This window comes from Girardinichthys multiradiatus, chromosome 2 (genome assembly GCF_021462225.1).
Source record: "Girardinichthys multiradiatus isolate DD_20200921_A chromosome 2, DD_fGirMul_XY1, whole genome shotgun sequence".
Taxonomy (NCBI): domain Eukaryota; kingdom Metazoa; phylum Chordata; class Actinopteri; order Cyprinodontiformes; family Goodeidae; genus Girardinichthys; species Girardinichthys multiradiatus.
In genome coordinates, this window is record NC_061795.1 from 10,913,466 (window position 1) to 10,933,687 (window position 20,222).

At 40.6% G+C, this 20,222-nt stretch overlaps 1 protein-coding gene across 9 annotated transcripts in view; it reads right to left on the reverse strand.

Moving 5' to 3' along the window:
* Positions 1 to 20,222, reverse strand: part of bcar1 (BCAR1 scaffold protein, Cas family member) — a 191,361-nt gene that overhangs the window by 85,740 nt on the left and 85,399 nt on the right. The window contains exon 1 of one of the 9 annotated variants that reach the window (XM_047380881.1): positions 11,473 to 11,493. The exons of the other annotated variants lie outside the window; for them this stretch is intronic. Within the exon in view, the coding sequence (XP_047236837.1) occupies positions 11,473 to 11,478 (6 nt within the window). The 5' untranslated portion in view covers positions 11,479 to 11,493. Of the gene's footprint in view, positions 1 to 11,472; positions 11,494 to 20,222 lie in introns of those variants that run through there. 9 annotated transcript variants of the gene reach the window in all.

A 20,222-nucleotide genomic window follows, 5' to 3' on the forward strand; every position in this document is an offset into this window, starting at 1 on the left:
TAAAGCCCTTTGATTACCTCCACACCAACCATACGAATGCGCAATAAATCTGTTCCCTAGAGATACACTTCCCTCTAGCATACTCTTTAACATATCAAATCCCGAGAAGGTGTGCATGGAGAAATACATCAATGAGTCGCTAGCAGCAGGCATTATTAAACCATCCACTTTTCCACTTGATGCAGGCTCCTTTTTTGTGGCTAAGAAATATGGAACTCAGACCCTGCATTGACTACGGGAGTCTTAACAAGATCACCATTAAAATAAATATCAATTTCCATCTACTTCTGACTTCCGCATTTGAACCAGTCCAGGGTTCTACCATCTTCCGGAAGCCTGATCTTTGCATTGCTTATCACCTAGTCAGAATCCGAGAAGATGATGAGTGGAAAACCGCTTTTAAGACATCAATAGGACATTTTGAATACTTGGTAATGCCTTTTGGGCTGACTAATGTTCCTGCAGTTTTTCAGTCCCTTATCAATGATGTTCTACAGGACCTCTGACCCAGTTAGTCTTTTGTACTTGGACGACATACTAATATTCCCAAGATCCCTAGATGAACACAAGCAACATGTGAGGCTGGTTCTTCAAATATTCATTGAGAACCGCCTCTTTGTAAAAGCCGAAAAGTGCGAGTTTCATGTATCCTCAGTCGCCTTCTTGGGATACATCCTAGAGACTGGGCAAGTGAAGTCGGACCCAGAGAAGGTATGGGCTGTGCTAGATTGACCCGTTCCCTCCACCAGAAAGCAGTAACAGCACTTGCTGGATTTTGCCAACTTCTACTGCCGCTTCATCAGGAACTACAGTCAGACCATTGCTCCCCTCACAAGCTTGACCTCCATCAAGAAACAGTTCAGTTGGACGCCAGAGGCCAAAAGAGCATTCTTAGAAATCAAGCAGAAATTTGCTGATGCTCCCATTCTCTCCTGACCACATCTGTCTAAACAGTTTGTTCTGGAGGTTGATGCCTCTGATGTAGGGGTTGGGGCTGTCCTCTCTCAGAACTCTGACACTGATAATAAACCTCATCCATGTGCTTTCTTTTCTCTTCGTCTTACACCGGCCAAGAGAAATTATAGCATTGGGAACAGAGAGCTTTTGGCCAGTAAACTGGCATTTGAAGAGTGGCATCATTGGTTGGAGGGAGCTACACACTCCATTGTAATTTGGACTGACCACAAGAACCTGTATTACCTCCACTAGGCCAAGTGCCTAAATCGGAGACAGTCCCGTTGGTCTCTGTTTTGTTGCCCGATTCAACTTCATCATTTCATATAGATCAGGTTCTAAAAATACCAAACCCGATGCCCTTTTTAGGTAGTTTTCTGTTGATGAAGAAATACCTGTTGACACTCTCATCCCTCCTTCCAGCATCGTAGGGGCACTTTCTTGGGATATTGGAGAACAAGTCCTTAAGGCCCAAGAAACCGAACCTGATCCCGGCACCGGTCCCACTAATAAGATGTATGTTCCCAGTACAGCTCGCCTCATTCACTGGGTAGATACAACTAGATTCTCTTGTTATCCTGGTGTTAGTCACACTGTTGCCCTCATTAGGCGATCCTTTTGGTGGTCCTCTCTTTTTGAGGATGTAAAAACATATGTCCAAGCATGTCATGTATGTGCCCGTAATAAGACCCAGAACCAACCCCCTGCAGGCTTGTTACGACCCTTACCCGTCCAGAAACGCCCCTAGGCCAACATATCCTTGGACTTCGTCACTGGTCTACCACCCTCAAAGGGTTTTACGGTCATCCTCACCACTGTTGACCGCTTCTCCAAGGCTTGCCACCTCGTTCCCCTGTGAAAGCTCCCCATTTCCCTAGAAACAGCTCATTTATTAATCAAGCATGTCTTCCGCTTGCATGGCATACCCCAAGAAATCTTATCAGATTAGGGGGCACAGTTCATTTCGAGGGTTTGGAAGGGGTTTTGTTTGGCTCTGGGTGCTAAAGTTGCCCTTAGCTCTGGGTTCCATCCTCAGACTAATGGCCAGGTGGAACGCATGAACCAGGTGCTTGAGGCTACTGGTTCCCCTGGGTGGAATGTGCGCATAACTGCCATGTTTCCTCTGCTACTGGTCTCTCCCCCTTTGAAATATCATTGGACTACCAGCCATTGCTTTTCCCTGGGGATGAACAGCTTGTCTCTCTTCCACCTGTCCATGAACACATCAAGTGCAGTTGAATTTGGAAGATGAGCGTTTCGGCCTTAAACCGCATCATTGCACGTAACCAGCAGCTGGCTAATAGGAGATTAATCCCCGCGCCTCCTTACTCCCCTTGCCAAAAGGTTTGGCTGTCCACTCTTAACACATTAACTTGAAGGGCTCCTCCAGGAAGCTCTCCCCCGAGGTCCCACCATTACCTCTGTGCTGAGCCCCACCTCCGTTCGCCTCGACATCCCTCCCAGTCTGAAGAGTCACCCTGTGTTGCATATTTCTCTGCTGAAACATGTCTTCTCTAGCCCTAGCTGCCCTCCTTCCAAACCCCCTCCTTCCGCCTGGGACATTGACCCCCACCTTGCCTACTCGGTGAGCAAAATTTTGGACGTCTGCCGTCGGGGCAGGGGTTATCAGTATTTAGTGGACTGGGTGTGTTACGGCCCTAAGGATCGTTCATGGATCCCCTGCTCTTTCATTTTAGACGACCCCCTTATTACCTTTCTGACCAAACTTCTCTGAGAACTCCATTAACTTCATCTATCCTTCACAGAGGACCAGATCCCCGCTTCCGTCCCTCTGTGTAAATAAATATTTTAAACCTTGTGTGTTCTCTGAGTGTGGTTTTGCAAATGGGTCAGGAAACGCCAGTGCAATATGTCAAATTGCCCCTAAACACTCTTCTTTGCAAAACTTTTTAATACATCAAGACTGTACACAGTCTTTAGGAATGAACAGCATGTGTAAGGTTGTGCCACGGCATCTCCACTGGAACTAAAACCCGACATTGACTATACCCCCATAAAACCTTGATTTACATTTTATTTTATTTTTGTTTGGGCTGTTCAGATGTTGATTTGGTGGGGTGCTTTTGGCTGCATAAAGTGCTCAGGGTCCGGAACTGATAGCTAGACATTCTGCTTCAGGATTTCTTGGTAGAGCAAAGTAGCCCCAAAACATTACCCTATACCACCACTATTTAACTGTTGGTATGATGTTCTTTTTCAGAAATGTTGCTATAGTTTTACACCAGATGTGACACCGTCAAAAACATTTCACTAGTCTCTTTTGATTTTTAATTGGGTATCATCAAGATGTTTTTTGGACAGAAATATGATGGGGTTTTAGAAATTACCTTGACCCTTTCCTGACTGATAGAAGTTTATGACTCCTCATCTATTCTTGAATTTCTTTTGATTGGTAAATGATGTGCTGCTTCTTTGAGATGCTTAGGACTACTTCGTGATATCAAAAAGGTACTAGTTAAATGATTTGCTCATTCTACAGGTCTGGTAGGAATTATAACTAGGCGTACAACTAAACCAAAAATGTGTTTAATTGTAGTTTAATTATGATTTAACAAAAGAGGCCAATCTATTTTCATGTAGGGCCAGATAGGTTTGGATTGCTTTGTTCCCAGATTATTATCTGAAAGCTGTTTTTTGTATTAACTGAATCCTAAGGTTTGTTTAATGAGCTGTAACATTTGAGTATCACCAAAAAGCAAAAACAGAAAAAAATCTGCAAGGGTGCAAATACGATGGAGCTAAATTGGTGCCATGAAGATTGTTTAAAAACAATTTAAATAGGAAAAATTAGTGGAAGTTCAAAACTATTTTTCAGATTTAGGATTTGTTTTACACTTTCAGATTTATTTTCAGTTTCAAACTTCTGGCCTTAGTTTGACTGGGGGCTTCAGATGACAGGGGTGTGGAATCATGACAGGTTAACATAGGGGCTGGACAAAACTTTTCCAGATGTTGTATTCAGGAACCATGGGAACTCAAAATATCTTTAAAACATCATTGGTATTCTATGTTATGGTTTTGAAAAAAACATGTTTCACTAATTTAAGTTGTTTAGGTCAACACACAGGTCCAACATGGACTGAAAATTCAGCTTGTTAATGGAAAAAAAACAAAATGCACCTTAAAAAACTCACTTTACAAGGAGAGGGTGAGAATCAAAGTGACACTTTTATTAAAATCTTGCAAGAATTGAGAACGGACAGAGGATACAACCACACCGCTGTCTCAGTCTGGCTGTCCTGCCGCAAACAGCGAAAAACAAGCTTTTTATAACCCCTCACAAAATGAGAAAGTAGTTCACATTACAGAGACAGGGAGACAAAACAGACCTTGTGCATCAGATTTCTAAAAGAGGTCAGCATGATGTGATGCCTCGGAGAGAAGAGAAGTATCTTCTCTTAGTTAAACACTACCTTCATATCAGAAAGGCCCTGCATTACAGGAGTCTCTAAATGTGGCATGCTGAGCTGCAAGAGTAGATCAAGTCTGAACTGGACATCTCATGAACAACAAGCTAAACTAGGACACACATAGTAAACAGATACTAAACAAGATGACCTATTGGAATTCTTCCACTATGAAGGTATATTAATTTTCCACTGAAATATGTGTCATGCTGTGACCTTGACCATGTCTTTGAACATCATGGTCAAGGTCACCGCTTCTAGATACGTTGCAGTTCTAGAATATGACAGCACTAGAGGAGAATGAGTTCCTGGTAGCTTCATGTTTGATTCCATTCAAATCATGGGCAATTAACTTTCATCTTTTAAATTTTTTTCTGCGTCTGGGGTGTTAGACAGCTTGTCAAGGTGTTTCTTGCAACCCTGTTAAGTTGCAGCACAATGTTTGAAGGTTCTGTGATAATGCTGCACTATCTTAGTAGTTTCAAGAGTGTTTTTGTTTTTTTTGTTTTTTTACAATTTTTCTCTTTTTTGCCCCATTTTGCTTAAGGTATAAAATGTACCTAATAATTATGTACACCTTGATATAGGGTTTTGATTTCCTTAAGCCACACTCTCTCTAATTACACAAACACTTCACCTGAAATGCTTAAGTCCAATACACGGTCACATTTACATAGTTTATGGTTAGAAAATCTGCATAAAAATGAGAGTCAAAAAATGTTTATGCAATTATTGTCCACACAGTGTGTTTCTCTCTTCAACATTCTGATGCTTACTTTGAACTTCAGCAAATCACTACACCATGTCTAGATGCTAAATGAGGCGACCGTGGCGATTGTGGCAGGGGTTTGTCTTGTAACCAGTTCAACTGTTTGTCTCAGTCGTTGCGTCCTTGGGCAAGACACTTCACCTGCCTGATGGTGGTTAGAGGCCTCGGTGGTGCCTGTTTATGGCAGCTTCACTTCTGTCAGTGTGCCCCACGGCAGCTGTGCTTACAATGTAGCTCACCACTGTCAGTATATGAATGGGATGACTGAATGTAGTGTGAAGCCTTTTGGGGTATCTGGGGACTTGACAATGTGTTATACAAGTACAGGACATTTACCATCTAAATGCACTGAGTAGCGGTCATGTTGATTTGTTATTTGTGTTAACAAGGAATTTAAGAGGCATACCTAATACAGTGGCTAGTGAGTGTAATTTTTTTTCCACCTCCACTAAAGTTAAACATTTCTTTATTACATTTTTGATGTATGTTTCTTTAAGCTAAAACATTTTGCTGCTTACAAGCTGGCATAATTTTGTTTCATATCTATATATTTTTTCTGAATAGGAACAGCCTACAAGGTTGATTAAATAGATTTTTTTGCATCATGAATATAGTGAAAGAGGATCTTTATGTGAAGGCTTCTGGGGTCAAGGTCCAGCTTCCATGTGAGAGGTCAACAGTCTTTATCAGCTGCAATCTCTTTCATACTGAAACTTACAAGGTGAGAATACATTCGATCCAACGCACAGTAGCAATTATTCAGAGCTGTATGGGCCATTATAATCACGCCACTGTGAGGAATCAGAGATTTGCTGAAAAAATGCAAATAAACTGTATCCAAAATATTCAAACTTTTTTCAGCTTTATGAAACTGACAGCATACAGGATTTTTTCTGTTATTTAAATATGTTTTCACTGTTTAGCATCTGTGGGGAGATTAAGCCTGGCAATCCAACATCGTTAGTCTACCAATCTTATGAATGTAATGCTTTTTTAAGTGCACTGTTGTGAATTGGCCCTAAATAAATAAACATAATTCAACTGATTAATACATTTGTGTGTCATAAATTGTACTGATTGAAGTGTAACTAACCCAGAACATGTACAGGTCCTTCTCAAAATATTAGCATATTGTGATAAAGTTCATTATTTTCCATAATGTCATGATGAAAATTTAACATTCATATATTTTAGATTCGTTGCACACTAACTGAAATATTTCAGGTCTTTTATTGTCTTAATATGGATGATTTTGGCATACAGCTCATGAAAACCCAAAATTCCTATCTCACAAAATTAGCATATTTCATCCGACCAATAAAAGAAAAGTGTTTTTAATACAAAAAACGTCAACCTTCAAATAATCATGTACAGTTATGCACTCAATACTTGGTCGGGAATCCTTTTGCAGAAATGACTGCTTCAATGCAGCGTGGCATGGAGGCAATCAGCCTGTGGCACTGCTGAGGTCTTATGGAGGCCCAGGATGCTTCGATAGCGGCCTTTAGCTCATCCAGAGTGTTGGGTCTTGAGTATCTCAATGTTCTCTTCACAATATCCCACAGATTCTCTATGGGGTTCAGGTCAGGAGAGTTGGCAGGCCAATTGAGCACAGTGATACCATGGTCAGTAAACCATTTACCAGTGGTTTTGGCACTGTGAGCAGGTGCCAGGTCGTGCTGAAAAATGAAATCTTCATCTCCATAAAGCTTTTCAGCAGATGGAAGCATGAAGTGCTCCAAAATCTCCTGATAGCTAGCTGCATTGACCCTGCCCTTGATAAAACACAGTGGACCAACACCAGCAGCTGACACGGCACCCAGACCATCACTGACTGTGGGTACTTGACACTGGACTTCTGGCATTTTGTCATTTCCTTCTCCCCAGTCTTCCTCCAGACTCTGGCACCTAGATTTCCGAATGACATGCAGAATTTGCTTTCATCCGAAAAAAGTACTTTGGACCACTGAGCAACAGTCCAGTGCTGCTTCTCTGTAGCCCAGGTCAGGCGCTTCTGCCGCTGTTTCTGGTTCAAAAGTGGCTTGACCTGGGGAATGCGGCACCTGTAGTCCATTTCCTGCACACGCCTGTGCACGGTGGTTCTGGATGTTTCTACTCCAGACTCAGTCCACTGCTTCCGCAGGTCCCCCAAGGTCTGGAATCGGCCCTTCTCCACAATCTTTCTCAGGGTCCGGTCACCTCTTCTCGTTGTGCAGCCTTTTCTGACACACCTTTTCCTTCCCACAGACTTCCCACTGAGGTGCCTTGATACAGCACTCTGGGAACAGCCTATTCGTTCAGAAATTTCTTTCTGTGTCTTACCCTCTTGCTTGAGGGTGTCAATAGTGGCCTTCTGGACAGCAGTCAGGTCGGCAGTCTTACCCATGATTGGGGTTTTGAGTGATGAACCAGGCTGGGAGTTTTAAAGGCCTCAGGAATCTTTTGCAGGTGTTTAGAGTTAACTCGTTGATTCAGATGATTAGGTTCATAGCTCGTTTAGAGACCCTTTTAATGATATGCTAATTTTGTGAGATAGGAATTTTGGGTTTTCATGAGCTGTATGCCAAAATCATCCGTATTAAGACAATAAAAGACCTGAAATATTTCAGTTAGTGTGCAATGAATCTAAAATATATGAATGTTACATTTTCATCATGACATTATGGAAAATAATGAACTTTATCACAATATGCTAATATTTTGAGAAGGACCTGTACAATACAGAGCAAAGGTTTGGACACACCTTCTCATTCAAAGAGTTTTCTTTATTTTCATAATTATGAATATTGTAGCTTCACACTGAAGGCATCAAAACTATGAATTAACACAAGTGGAATTATATACTGAACAAAAAAGTGTGAAACAACTGAAAATATATCTTATATTCTAGGTTCTTCAAAGTAGCCACCTTTTGCTTTGATTACTGCTCTGCACACTCTTGGCATTCTGTTGATGAGCTTCAAGAGGTAGTCACCTGAAATTGTTTTCCAACACTCTTGAAGGACTTCCCAGAGATGCTTAGCACTTGTTGGCCCTTTTGCCTTCACTCTGCAGTCCAGCTCACCCCAAACCATCTCGATTGGGTTCATATCCGGTGACTGTGAAGGCCCGGTCATCTGGCGCAGCACCCCATCACTCTCCTTCTTGGTCAAATTGCCCTTACACAGCCTGGAGGTGTGTTTGGGGTCATTGTCCTGTTAAAAAATAAATGATGGTCCAACTAAACGCAAACCGGATGGAATAGCATGCCGCTGCAAGATGCTGTAGTAGCCATGCTGGTTCAGTATGCCTTCAATTTTGAATAAATCCCCAACAGTGTCACCAGCAAAGCACCCCCACACCATCACACCTCCTCCTCCATTTATAAGCCATTTATAAGGCTTGAAATCCCACTTATTAAACCTGACAGGGCACACCTGTGAAGTGAAAACCATTTCAGGTGACTACCTCTTGAAGCTCATCAACAGAATGCCAAGAGTGTGCGGAGCAGTGATCAAAGCAAAAGGTGGCTACTTTGAAGAACCTAGAATATAAGACATATTTTCAGTTGTTTCACACTTTTTTGTTCAGTATATAATTCCACATGTGTTAATTTATAGTTTTTATGCCTTCAGTGTGAAGCTACAATATTCATAGTCATAAAAATAAAGACAACTCTTTGAATGAGAAGGTGTTTCCAAACTTTTGGTCTGTACTGTAGGTGGCAAATTAAGTATACTAAACATTTAAAAAGAACAGCTAAAAGAATTGCAAAGCAAAGACACCATCAGCAAAACCCTAAACAGGGTTACAGAAATCCAGTGTTTTAGTATTTGACTATTTTTTTCAGTTATAGACCAATCAGTCGGTCAGTGCTTGATCCACTCTGATCGGTGATAAAGAGTTGGCAAATCAGATATTTTTTCTGGTTTATTAAAAGCTGTAAACTCACACTTTTTATTCTGTAATAACATATATTCTACAGATGCCCAGCGGATTGCACTGAGATTCGGCAGCAATCTCTCTTCCTAATCAAAAAATATGAATCAAATGCGTTCTGCTGTTTTAGTTCTGCAATAGACCCATTACTACCGCTACATTTTCATGCTGGAATTTGCCTTTTAACTTGCCCTAAAAGTGGCTTTACTCTCAACTGTTGTCAGTCGCTTCAAAGTAATTATATTTTACATTGATATTATTGTCAAGGTCGGGTCACCCTAACCGTAACCCTGACCCGTACTGCTGAAGGGGGCACTGCTGTGACAACTCAAACAACAAAAACTAAACAATAAATAAATAAAAAATATAGAATGAAATAAAGAATAGCACCAGTATGCAGCTCTGATTGGCAGCTTTTTTTTTCTTCCACATGCTTTGGATTGATAATAATAATTCAGAAAATATAAACAACAACCCTGCAACCTGCTGTTCCTCATCCTGATGGTTCTCCCACTGCTGTAAATAAAATCTTCCGAGGAAGAAAACTGAACCTAACTCCAGATGAGCCACAATCAGCTAATCTAACATACGTAGGCTAGAAAATGTTTTAATGAATCTGCAGAATGTCTGAGAGTGATTGTTAACCTTTGCAACATGTAACAATACCAGACTGGTTCTGTTGTTGTTAGAAACAGAAGTTAGCATATGATATGCAGCTTCTAACATCTGTTTCTGTTTGTGTTTTCCACTTCAAACAGCTGTGAACTGACGTTACAACAGTCTAATAGGAGTTTACCATTTTAGAAAACAGTTTTCAATTTTCCATTATTATGCAAGAAATGTAATAAAATATATTTTGTGGTACATATAGTTTATACAGGGAACACCATAAATATTTATTCAAGGTTTCTAGTTTTGATTTCAAACCCAGTCTAAGGTCTTTCTGCAAGGACCGTGCATGCACATGTTCTCACTCAGTACTATGAATTCCTTGCACATTCCAAAAACAATGACTGGAAGGTTAATGGGTCTCTCTTGCTTGCCCTTACATATAAATCTGTGTGTGCATTGTTGTCTGTCCTGTGTGTCTCTGTGTTGCCCTATGATGGAGTGGTAACCTGAATAGGGTGTACCCTGAAGGATATTGTTGCCATAAAACATATCTTTATACCCTAAAAACTACAAGAAGCATACTGGATTGCAAAACTCCCCACTTCTTTTTTTTAGCTGACAATTTAGCATTAGATTTTATTTTACATGGGGGAGTGGTGGCCTAGTGGTTAGAACATGAGGTTTGCGTTCCAGAGGGGCCAGGTTCGTATCCCACAGATTACCACTCAGGGTCCCTGAGCAAGACCCTTAGCCCCAGAATGCTCCCCGGGTGCTGCACAAAGGCCGCCCAACCCATCCCTATAAGGGATGGGTTAAATGCAGAGGACAAATTTCATTGTAATGTACATGTACCAGTAAAGATGATTATTATTATAAAAATAAATGATGAGATATATTTTCCTGCTGGGCTTCCTTTTCCTCAGCCAAACAAACCACAGAGATGGAGAAGGCCTCTACATCTGGGCCTCGTGTATAGTCCAATTTAGTGTAGCCCAATGCTCACTTGATCAATATCTGCCACACATACCATTTCCATGGTACAGACAAAGATAATAAATGTGATCCTATTAAACCTCTATTTTGAGAAAATGCCTGACTGCCAACATATTAAATATCAAATGACCAGACTTCACTCATCTTTATTTCTATCTGCAGACAAAGCAGATCATTAGCTATTATTGGAAATATGCTGGAACAAACGAGTTTCTTATTTTTAAGCAAATGTCCTCTAATGGGTCTTTATGTTTGAAAAATTACTGAGGACTCCGTTTAAGCTCTTCTCTTCTCTTCTGTGTGGCTCTGAGGGGAGAAAAGTGTGACGTTCATTCTAACTGTCAAGATGTTAAACTTTGCTAATTGTGATATATTATAAAATTACAGTGGTAGTTTAAAGGTTAAATATATATGTTTGTTATGCAATAAAAAATTTGCTGGGCTAAACCTACATGCTTAGACTCACTTATCATTCATTGTCAAATATCTATACAAAACTGAACTGGTTTAACCACAAGTGTCAAATAATTGGTGTTAGTAACTTTGATGTCGATGAATTTATCAAAGTAATTAATTATTCATTAATTATTGCAGAGAGCATCCATCTTTATTCCTGTAGCATTTTAACTACTTCATTTAGCCAGGGTGAAATTCATTATGACATCATTAGAAATGTAAAAATATTTTTAATTCGGGCTTTTGAGGAGCCCTCCCAACAGTAGGTTCTTTGATCCACCCCCAGTCTGAAGCCCCAGATTAGACAGGAGTTAAATCGTCACTCCATGCCTTAAGACCTACCTTCATCTGTTAGGACCCTCCAGGCAGTCAAACCTTCTGCAGAGCACCTGGACAAAAGGGAAGGTCCACAGAACATACAATACATCCATGAGCTCAGAAAACATGGTAAAAGTCAGTATGGGCCAGAAAATGCTTTAAAGTTTTATAATATTTTCATTTATTTGATTATTATCCTTTATTTGATTATTAAAAAGAAAGCAAAAATTCCAAGCTTAGTCCATTACAATTTTATATCCGTAAAATTGAAACTGTGCTTTACCAAACTCACTCAACAATAATGATGTTATGTGTTTAGGTTTTACAATGAAAGTAGTATACACTGCTCAAAAAAATAAAGGGAACACTTAAACAACACAATATAACTCCAAGTGCATCAAACTTCTGTGAAATCAAACTGTCCACTTAGGAAGCAACACTGATTGACAATCAATTTCACATGCTGTTGTGCAAATGGAATAGACCACAGGGGGAAATCTTTGGCGATTAGCAAGACACACTCAATAAAGGAGTGGTTCTGCAGACCACTTCTCAGTACCTATGCTTTCTGGCTGATGTTTTGGTCACTTTTGAATGTTGGTGGTGCTTTCACACTTGTGGTAGCATGAGACAGATTCTACAACCCACATAAGTGGCTCAGGTAGTGCAGCTCATCCAGGGTGGCACATCAATGCGAGCTGTGGCAAGGTTTGCTGTGTCTGTCAGCGTAGTGTCCAGAGCCTGGAGGCGTTACCAGGAGACAGGCCCGTACACCAGGAGACGTGGAGGAGGCTGTAGGAAGGCAACAACCCAGCAGCAGGGCCACTACCTCCGCCTTTGTGCAAGGAGGAACAGGAGGAGCACTGCCAGAGCCCTGCAAAATGACCTCCGGCAGCCCACAAATGTGCATGTTTCTGCACAAACGGTTAGAAACCGGCTCCATGAGGATGGTATGAGGGCCCGACGTCCACAAATGGGGGTTGTGCTCACAGCCCAACACTGTGCAGGACGCTTGGCATTTGCCAGAGAACACCAGGATTGGCAAATTCGCCATCGGCACCCTGTGCTCTTTACAGATGAAAGCAGGTTCACACTGAGCACATGTGACAGACGTGACAGAGTCTGGAGACACCGTGGAGAGTGATCTGCTGCCTGCAACATCCTTCAGCATGACCGGTTTGGCAGGGGGTTAGTAATGGTGTGGGGTGGCATTTCCATGTGCTCACCAGAGGTAGCCTGACTGCTATTAGGTACCGAGATGAGATCCTCAGACCCCTTGTGAGACCATATGCTGGTGCGGTTGGCCCTGGGTTCCTCCTAGTGCAGGACAATGCTAGACCTCATGTGGCTGGAGTGTGTCAGCAGTTCCTGCAAGATGAAGACATTGAAGCTATGGACTGGCCCGCCCATTCCCCAGACCTGAATCCGATTGAGCACATCTGGGACATCATGTCTCGCTCCATCCACCAACGTCACATTGCACCACAGACTGTCCAGGAGTTGGTGGATGCTTTAGTCAAGGTCTGGGAGGAGATCTCTCAGGAGACCATCCGTTGTCTCATCAGGAGCAAGCCCAGGCATTGTAGGAAAGTCATATAGGCACGTGGAGGCCACACACAATATTGAGCCTCATTTTGACTTGTTTTAAGGACATTACATCAGTTTTAAAGACATTACATCAGAGTTGTGTGTTTTTCCACTTTAATTTTGTGTGTGACTCCAAATCCATTGGTTAATAAATTTGATTTCCATTGATGATTTTTGTGCGATTTAGTTCTCAGCACATTCAACTTTGTACAGAACAAAGTATTCAATGAGAACATTTCATTCATTCAGATCTAGGATGTGTTCTTTGAGTGTTTCCTTTATTTTTTTGAGCAGTGTACAATGTTAAATGCTGAAACTGAATACACTTGCACTGGATCAGTGGCTATCAATATTTTGCACTAGGTAGGGTTTAACTGCTTTTCTTCTCTTCACTCAAAGTTTGCAAAACTATGCAAAAAATATACACTAAACCTGGATTTAAAGCTTTCTTGTTGAGTCTAAAGAGTAAACCTGTTCCAAGGTATGTTGCAGATTTCTGAAATAGGAGCGACAAAACACAGTTAGATTGTTGAAAGTAAAGTTGTTGACCAGTCAAAGTGCTTTACACTAGAGCCTAGGGGTGTAACAGTACTCAAATTATACAGAAAATATTTGGTACAACCCTGTCACTTCAGTACGCATGCATACCACACGTTGTTTTATACCTGAATACATGCACAATGTTTATAGACCTGCTTCAACAAAACCACTGTCATCTGGACAAAGCCAGCAGCACTGTAAGCATCATGTTCTTTGATTTCTCCAGTGCATTTAACACAATTCAGCCTGATTTGCTTTGTCAGAGACTCCAGCAAACTCAGATGGAGGCTTTAACAATCTCCTGGATCAAAGACTACCTGACAAACAGACTGCAGTTTTTGAGACTGAAGGGTTGTGCGTCTAACCAGGTAGTTAGCAGCACAGGAGTTCATAGAACAATTACAGCAAACACAGCATACAAGATTTATTTTCCTGAATTTAATAACATTGCAACCACCAAATGTCCACTGATAGCATTTCTGTGGACTAGCATCTGGTGAAAGAACCTAAAACTCTGCTTTTGACTTTAAAGACATTAAAATTAATATTCAGATGATCACAGAAGCAAACATTGACACTGAGTGCTGCAGAATACATGAAATCCATCAGAAAAAACATCAGATCTCTTTTCAGCACAGTTCATCTGATAAGAACTACTGGAGTCTGCAGTTTTAGTTCTCTTACTGAGTGGCTGGAGTTTAAATTAATTGGATAAAAAGAGAGTGGGGAGGGCCCAGCTTAATTTTAGAAAACGTTGCTTTAGACGGCGTAAGAAATGTCACAAACCGGCGAAAAATACTGCAATTTGTCAGGGCATTGAACGCTGTTGGGAATAAAAAGCAGTGTTCAATGACCAGAAAGACCTTGTTTTGCGTGAAGTTTTAACCAGACCAGTAAAATGCCGTTATGTGGCACTGTTGGCTTACCATAAGCCATATGTAAATAACGGGATACGTATGGCAAGCCAAAAGGGTAAAAAAATATCCGTATATTCACATGTTGTTCTGATCTGTAAATAACGGGATGAACCATTTTTTACGTGCAAACGCAATGCAAATCAGAATACGCGGTGGCGTAAGTGACGCGCATAAATGATGCGTGGTGACGTTTTATGCATATTTTACCATCAAGAGGCTGTCCTATTATTGCTCAGCCACTAGATTTTTAGACGTTTAACCCCATCAGTTCACTGCAAGGGCAGACACCACCAGGAGATCCCTGGTCTTTGGGGAAAGACAGAAAGTACATGCACCTGTCATTCTGCTCCTGTCTAAATCACACCCAGTTCAACAATAAAGTTTGATATAACATAAAACTCACTCTACTTGTTCCCTTGGGGCCGAAAATAAGAGTCATTTATAACAGGCAATTAATTATTAATTAAAAAGATAATAGAACGTGATTATACATACAAAACCTACAGAAAACTGGCTCTATTAAGTACACTGCTGTATTTTATTTATCTATACCAAGCTTTGCCTTATGCTTTGGTGGTAATATAGGACTCTGCAAGAGTCAGTCTAAGGCCACATTCATATTGCAGGTCTTAATGCTCAAATCATATTTTTTCAGTAATCTAATCTTTTTGTGTTTTCGTTCACATTACTTTTAAAATGTTCCATCTCCAAACTAACCCGCATGCGCATAAGAACAATACGAGTGTCGCAAAGCACACCACAACAGAAAACAATAAGTGTTATGGTTTAAGTACACAACAGAAGCCATTTATTATCAGGGGGTGCTGTGTGCGAAACATGTGAATAAAAGGAGAGTGAAACTCTCCCTTTTAGGGAGATCTGATGGGGCAGGGATGTTAACAACTTTACAGAGAGTTTATTCAGAACTTTATCATGTCGAGGGCAACTTGCATTTCCTACAAAAATGCAGTGTGAATGCTAAAAGATGAATTCTCTAGCTGAAAGCTTGCAGAAACAAGCTGAAGTTTGAAATGTAATAAATTAGCAGAAAACATAAATGCTTAACTCCTCTACTGAAACCTGGCAGAAAGAACCTAACATTGACAGCACAATGTTGGCTAAATGTCCATGAATTAGCAGATAAAAAAAGAGTTGCAAAAAGAAGTTTAGGTTGACAACAGAAAATTGACTGAAATCTGATAAATTAATAATAATAAAATAAATAGCATAAACATTAGCAAAGAAAAATGGTCATCTGAACTGTTCAAGCAGAAAGACCATGAGCTAAAAACAGCTTTACAAGCTAAAGTTACCTCAAAACTAGTTAAGACAGAGTATTATAACAGCAACGTATAGGCTAAAATTTGCTAAAAAGCCAATGCTGGCTAAAATGCTAACAGCAGTATTCAGGCTAACACTAGAATGTTGGCTAAAAGTAACTCACTCCGTTCAATGTGGTAATTTAGGCTTATAGGTGAATTTTAGCCAAAATGCTAATGTTAGCTTAAATGCAAGCATTGGCATGTTGGCTAACATTTAATTATTCTACTCAATATGTTAATTTAGCCTTATAAGTGAATTTTAGCCGAAATGCTAACGTTAGTTTAAATGCTAACATCAACATGTTGGCTAATACTAGCGTGTTGGGTAACACTGAATTATTCCATTCAATATGTCAATTTAGCCTTAGAAGTGAAAAATAGCCTAAATGCTAATGTTAGCGTGTTGGTTATGATTAACTTCCTATATTCAATATGTTCATTTAGGCCAATGAGTGAAAATTTGCCTAAACGCTAATGTTAGCTTAAATGCTAACATAAACAATTTGGCTAACACTAGCATGTTAGCTATAATTAACTCACTCCATTCAATAATTTAGCCAAAAAAGAGAAAATTAGCCTAACCGTTATGCTAACATTAGCAAGTTGGTCAACACTAGCACATTGGCTATAATTAACTTACACCTTTCAGTAGGCTAATTTAGCCTTATAAGTGAATGATAGCCGAAATGCTAATGTTAGCTGAAATGCTAGCATTAGCATATGGGCTATCATTATGTTGGCCAAAATTAGTATAGTCCATTGTTGGACCACTTGTTTGCTGAGTATTGGATTATCTGCACGTTGTTGGATGTCACTGTGCCCCTCCAATGGCATCGGCCATTTTGTACCCAGGACAGCCCGCTCCTACATATCCCATCGAGCATTGCGACTGATATGACTGGGCGTCCCCAGTCTGACGTCACAGGGTGCTATATAGGAGGCGCTCATGTTTGAAAACTTGCCTTCTGCTAGAAACCGGTCTGGCGATTGAAGCGCGTCACTTTAAGAGAAGAGCTCTGTGCAGAGTTTCATTCATTCTCTCTCGTTGGACAACGAACCATTCATAACTGAAGTTTTTGGACTAAGAAGGCCAGAGATTTCACTTTGTCGATCGAAGACGTGAGTTAACCTTGCTTGTTGAAACTTTGATGTGTTATGTAATATCGGGATCCGCCGTGTCCTCGAGCTGTTTGTGTTTACTATCTGAACGCGGGTGCGTTGCAAGACTGGACTGTTAAGACGACCTCATGGTAAAATTCTCCATTTTACCTTTGTCTTCAATCTCACTGTGCTAGCTTGCCGCCAAAAGTTATCAATCTTTTGTGTTCAGGAGTTAGGGGGAAGTTTTATGATGAGAAGATCATAAAAGACACTCTAAGCTGCGCTCCAACCCCCCTCACCAGTCGCCACCACACCCCCTTTCATATCCTCTCCTTTCGTCTGTAGTGCCATAAACTGCTGGTTGACTCAATACATACCCACTACCGTTTGTTGATTTTGCTTATTTAGATGTGTTACCCCTGTGTGTGTAGAATTTTGCATGTTGAGTAGGTGAAAATTAATAAATATTCACATAGATAAAGGGAGAGTGTTTGGTGTTTCATTGTGTGCAAAAGTGATGTGTCAGTCAAAATAAGGTTCAAGTTCCACCCGTTTCGGCAGAAACGGTCGATTAAACAGTGACATCTCCAGCAATAGTTATTAATTATTACGGAGTATTTAACGGTTGTAATTGTCAGAGACGTTGAGCCACAATTACAACACCAGAAACATCTCTGGTCTCGATTCGTAAATGAGGATTTTTGGTTAAATTGATTTTGTCAGATTATGATTTGTAATTATAATTATTGATCAAGATTATTCAATCAATAATCATAATCCCAACACCATCTATGATGCTTACAACAGCCTATATGCAAAAGTGTATGAAATTGCACTTTAAGATTAATCACTGTTGACTAGGTGTTGGAAAATTATTCCTTCTTGTTAAGGTGTTTGAACAGCAGTAGAAGCTGTTTAAGCACCTGACATCAAGTGGCTGCTGTTTTGTTGCTCCCCCGGGACCTATGAAGATCGTCCTAACATCATAAGTCACAGAGTAGTGCTTTCTTTCTGGTTCTGATAGAGTTTGGACCTGGCACTGATGGAGGGTTCCTAACTGGTTCTGATGGAGATTTGTACCAGGTTCTGATGGGGATTTCCTCTTGGTTCTGATGGAGTTTGGGTCTGGTTCTGATCGAGATTTGTTCCAGATTCTGATGAATGTTTGGTCCTGGTTCTGTTAGAGGTTTCCTGGTTCTGATGGAGTTTGGACCAAATTCTGGTGCAGTTTTCTTCCTGGTTCTGATAGTTTTTACCTGGATCTGATAGACTTTGGACCTGGTTCAGATGGAGGTTTGTACATGGTTCTGATGAAGATTTGTACCAGGTTCTGATAGAGATTTATTCCTGGTTCTGATAGAGTTTGGACGTGGTTCTGATGGATGTTTGTATATGGTTATGATGAAGATTTGTACAGGGTTCTGATGGACATTTGTTCTTGGTTCTGATGGAGTTTGTGTCTGGTTCTGATGGAGGATTCCTAACTGGTTTTGATGGATGTTTGTACCAGGTTTTAAAGGGGATTTCCTATTGGTTCTGATAGAGTTTTCTTCTTGGTTCTGATTGAGTTTGGACCTGGTTCTGATGGAGGGTTCCTAACTGGTTCTGAAGGAGATTTCCCCTTTATTGAGATGAAGTTTGTGTCTGGTTCTGATGGAGCTTTGTTCCAGGTTCTGAGGGATGTTGGACCTGGTTCTGATAGAGGTTTCTTCCTGGCTCTCATGGAGTTTGGACCTGGTTCTGATATAAGGGTCCTCCTGGTTCTAAAGGCGATTTGGACGTAGTTTTGATAGAGGGTCCCTAACTGGTTCTGATGGTGTTTGAGTCCGGTTCTGATGGACATTTTTTCTAGGTTCTGATGGATGTTGGACCTGGTTCTGATAGAGGTTTCTTCTTGGTTCTGATGGAGTTTGGACCTGGTTCTGAAAGAAGGGTCCTCCTCTTTCTAAAGGACATTTGGACAAGGGTCTGATAGAGCTTCTACCTGGTTCTGAATAATGAATGTAATCTATGGATGGTGTGTGCGTGTGTGTGCGCGCATGCGTCTGTGTCTGAGTAGGAGACAGTGACAGAAGAGAGGCAGAAACATGGAGAGAATAACAGACATATAGAGTGGGAGATACAGGGAGATATAAATTAAGCAGTGAGAAATAAATCAGTAAATCAGCAACGACTGTCAACGTAACCTGACACCTGTTGAATGTCTAACGCAGCACGTCACTATCGTCTCATCCAGGTCTGGCTTTTTAACATGGTTGTGCATGCTCCCGAACTACTCCCCATAACTCGGAAACCGTAAGGGCTATTGACGTCATTCTTGGACTGTTTTTATCAGAACAGACAGGGGGAAAATAATATCAATGTTTCTTTGTTGAATCTATGTTATTAAAGGCACAAACCTATATTATGACAAAACATTAAAAGGTATTAACATAATGCATGAATTCATTCTCACTGATAATAGAAAAACAATATGTGAGAATGCATTCAGTGATAATAATAAAGAAAAACAGAAATCCAATAATAATTAATAAATACAAAAATAATCAAGAAAAACAGATGCATTCTCACTGATAAAGAACAAAGAGAAACAGGATCTCAATAGTGTTAATGCTAAACGTAACCTCGATAACATTTTAAAGTGCTCAGTTTGAATGGTTGTATACGAATTTTACAATACAAACTACATTCCACATTCAGACGGTTCCTATTAGCCTTTCAATTAGGCTTGAATAAAGTTTTATCTCTATTCATTAACGAGCTCTAATGTCTCGTTGTCACTCCACTGTGCAGTACTATTCTAGCCCCCCGTCTTTTTTGCTAACTGCTACCGTTTCCTGCTGGGCGGCACAAAATTGTGAAGAATGCTACAGAAAGTGACATCAAAATCACATCTAAGGCTACATTCACACTGCAGCTTGAAGTGACCCAAATCCAATTTTTTGCCCGTATGCAATCTATATCCAAACTTTTCATGACAGTCTGAACGACACAGATCCGATTCTTTCAAATGCGACCTAGGCCACGTGGATATGTGGTCCGAAATCCGAAACGTATCTGATCTTTTCAAATGCGACCTGTGTCTATATGGCCAAGTCGCATTCATCCGACCTGTACATCATTGATACTCGACAAACGTCACTATTCTGTGTCTTGCTACGTGTAAGCAGGAAGAAAAATATGCACATATGCACATAAAGGTTGCCATTGGCATTCGAAAATTATGAAAGAAGTCCGTATCATTAAAGCCTCTCACATCACTTTCCCACCACTGCTGGCTTCGACTCCGCACCCACACGTTTCTCTG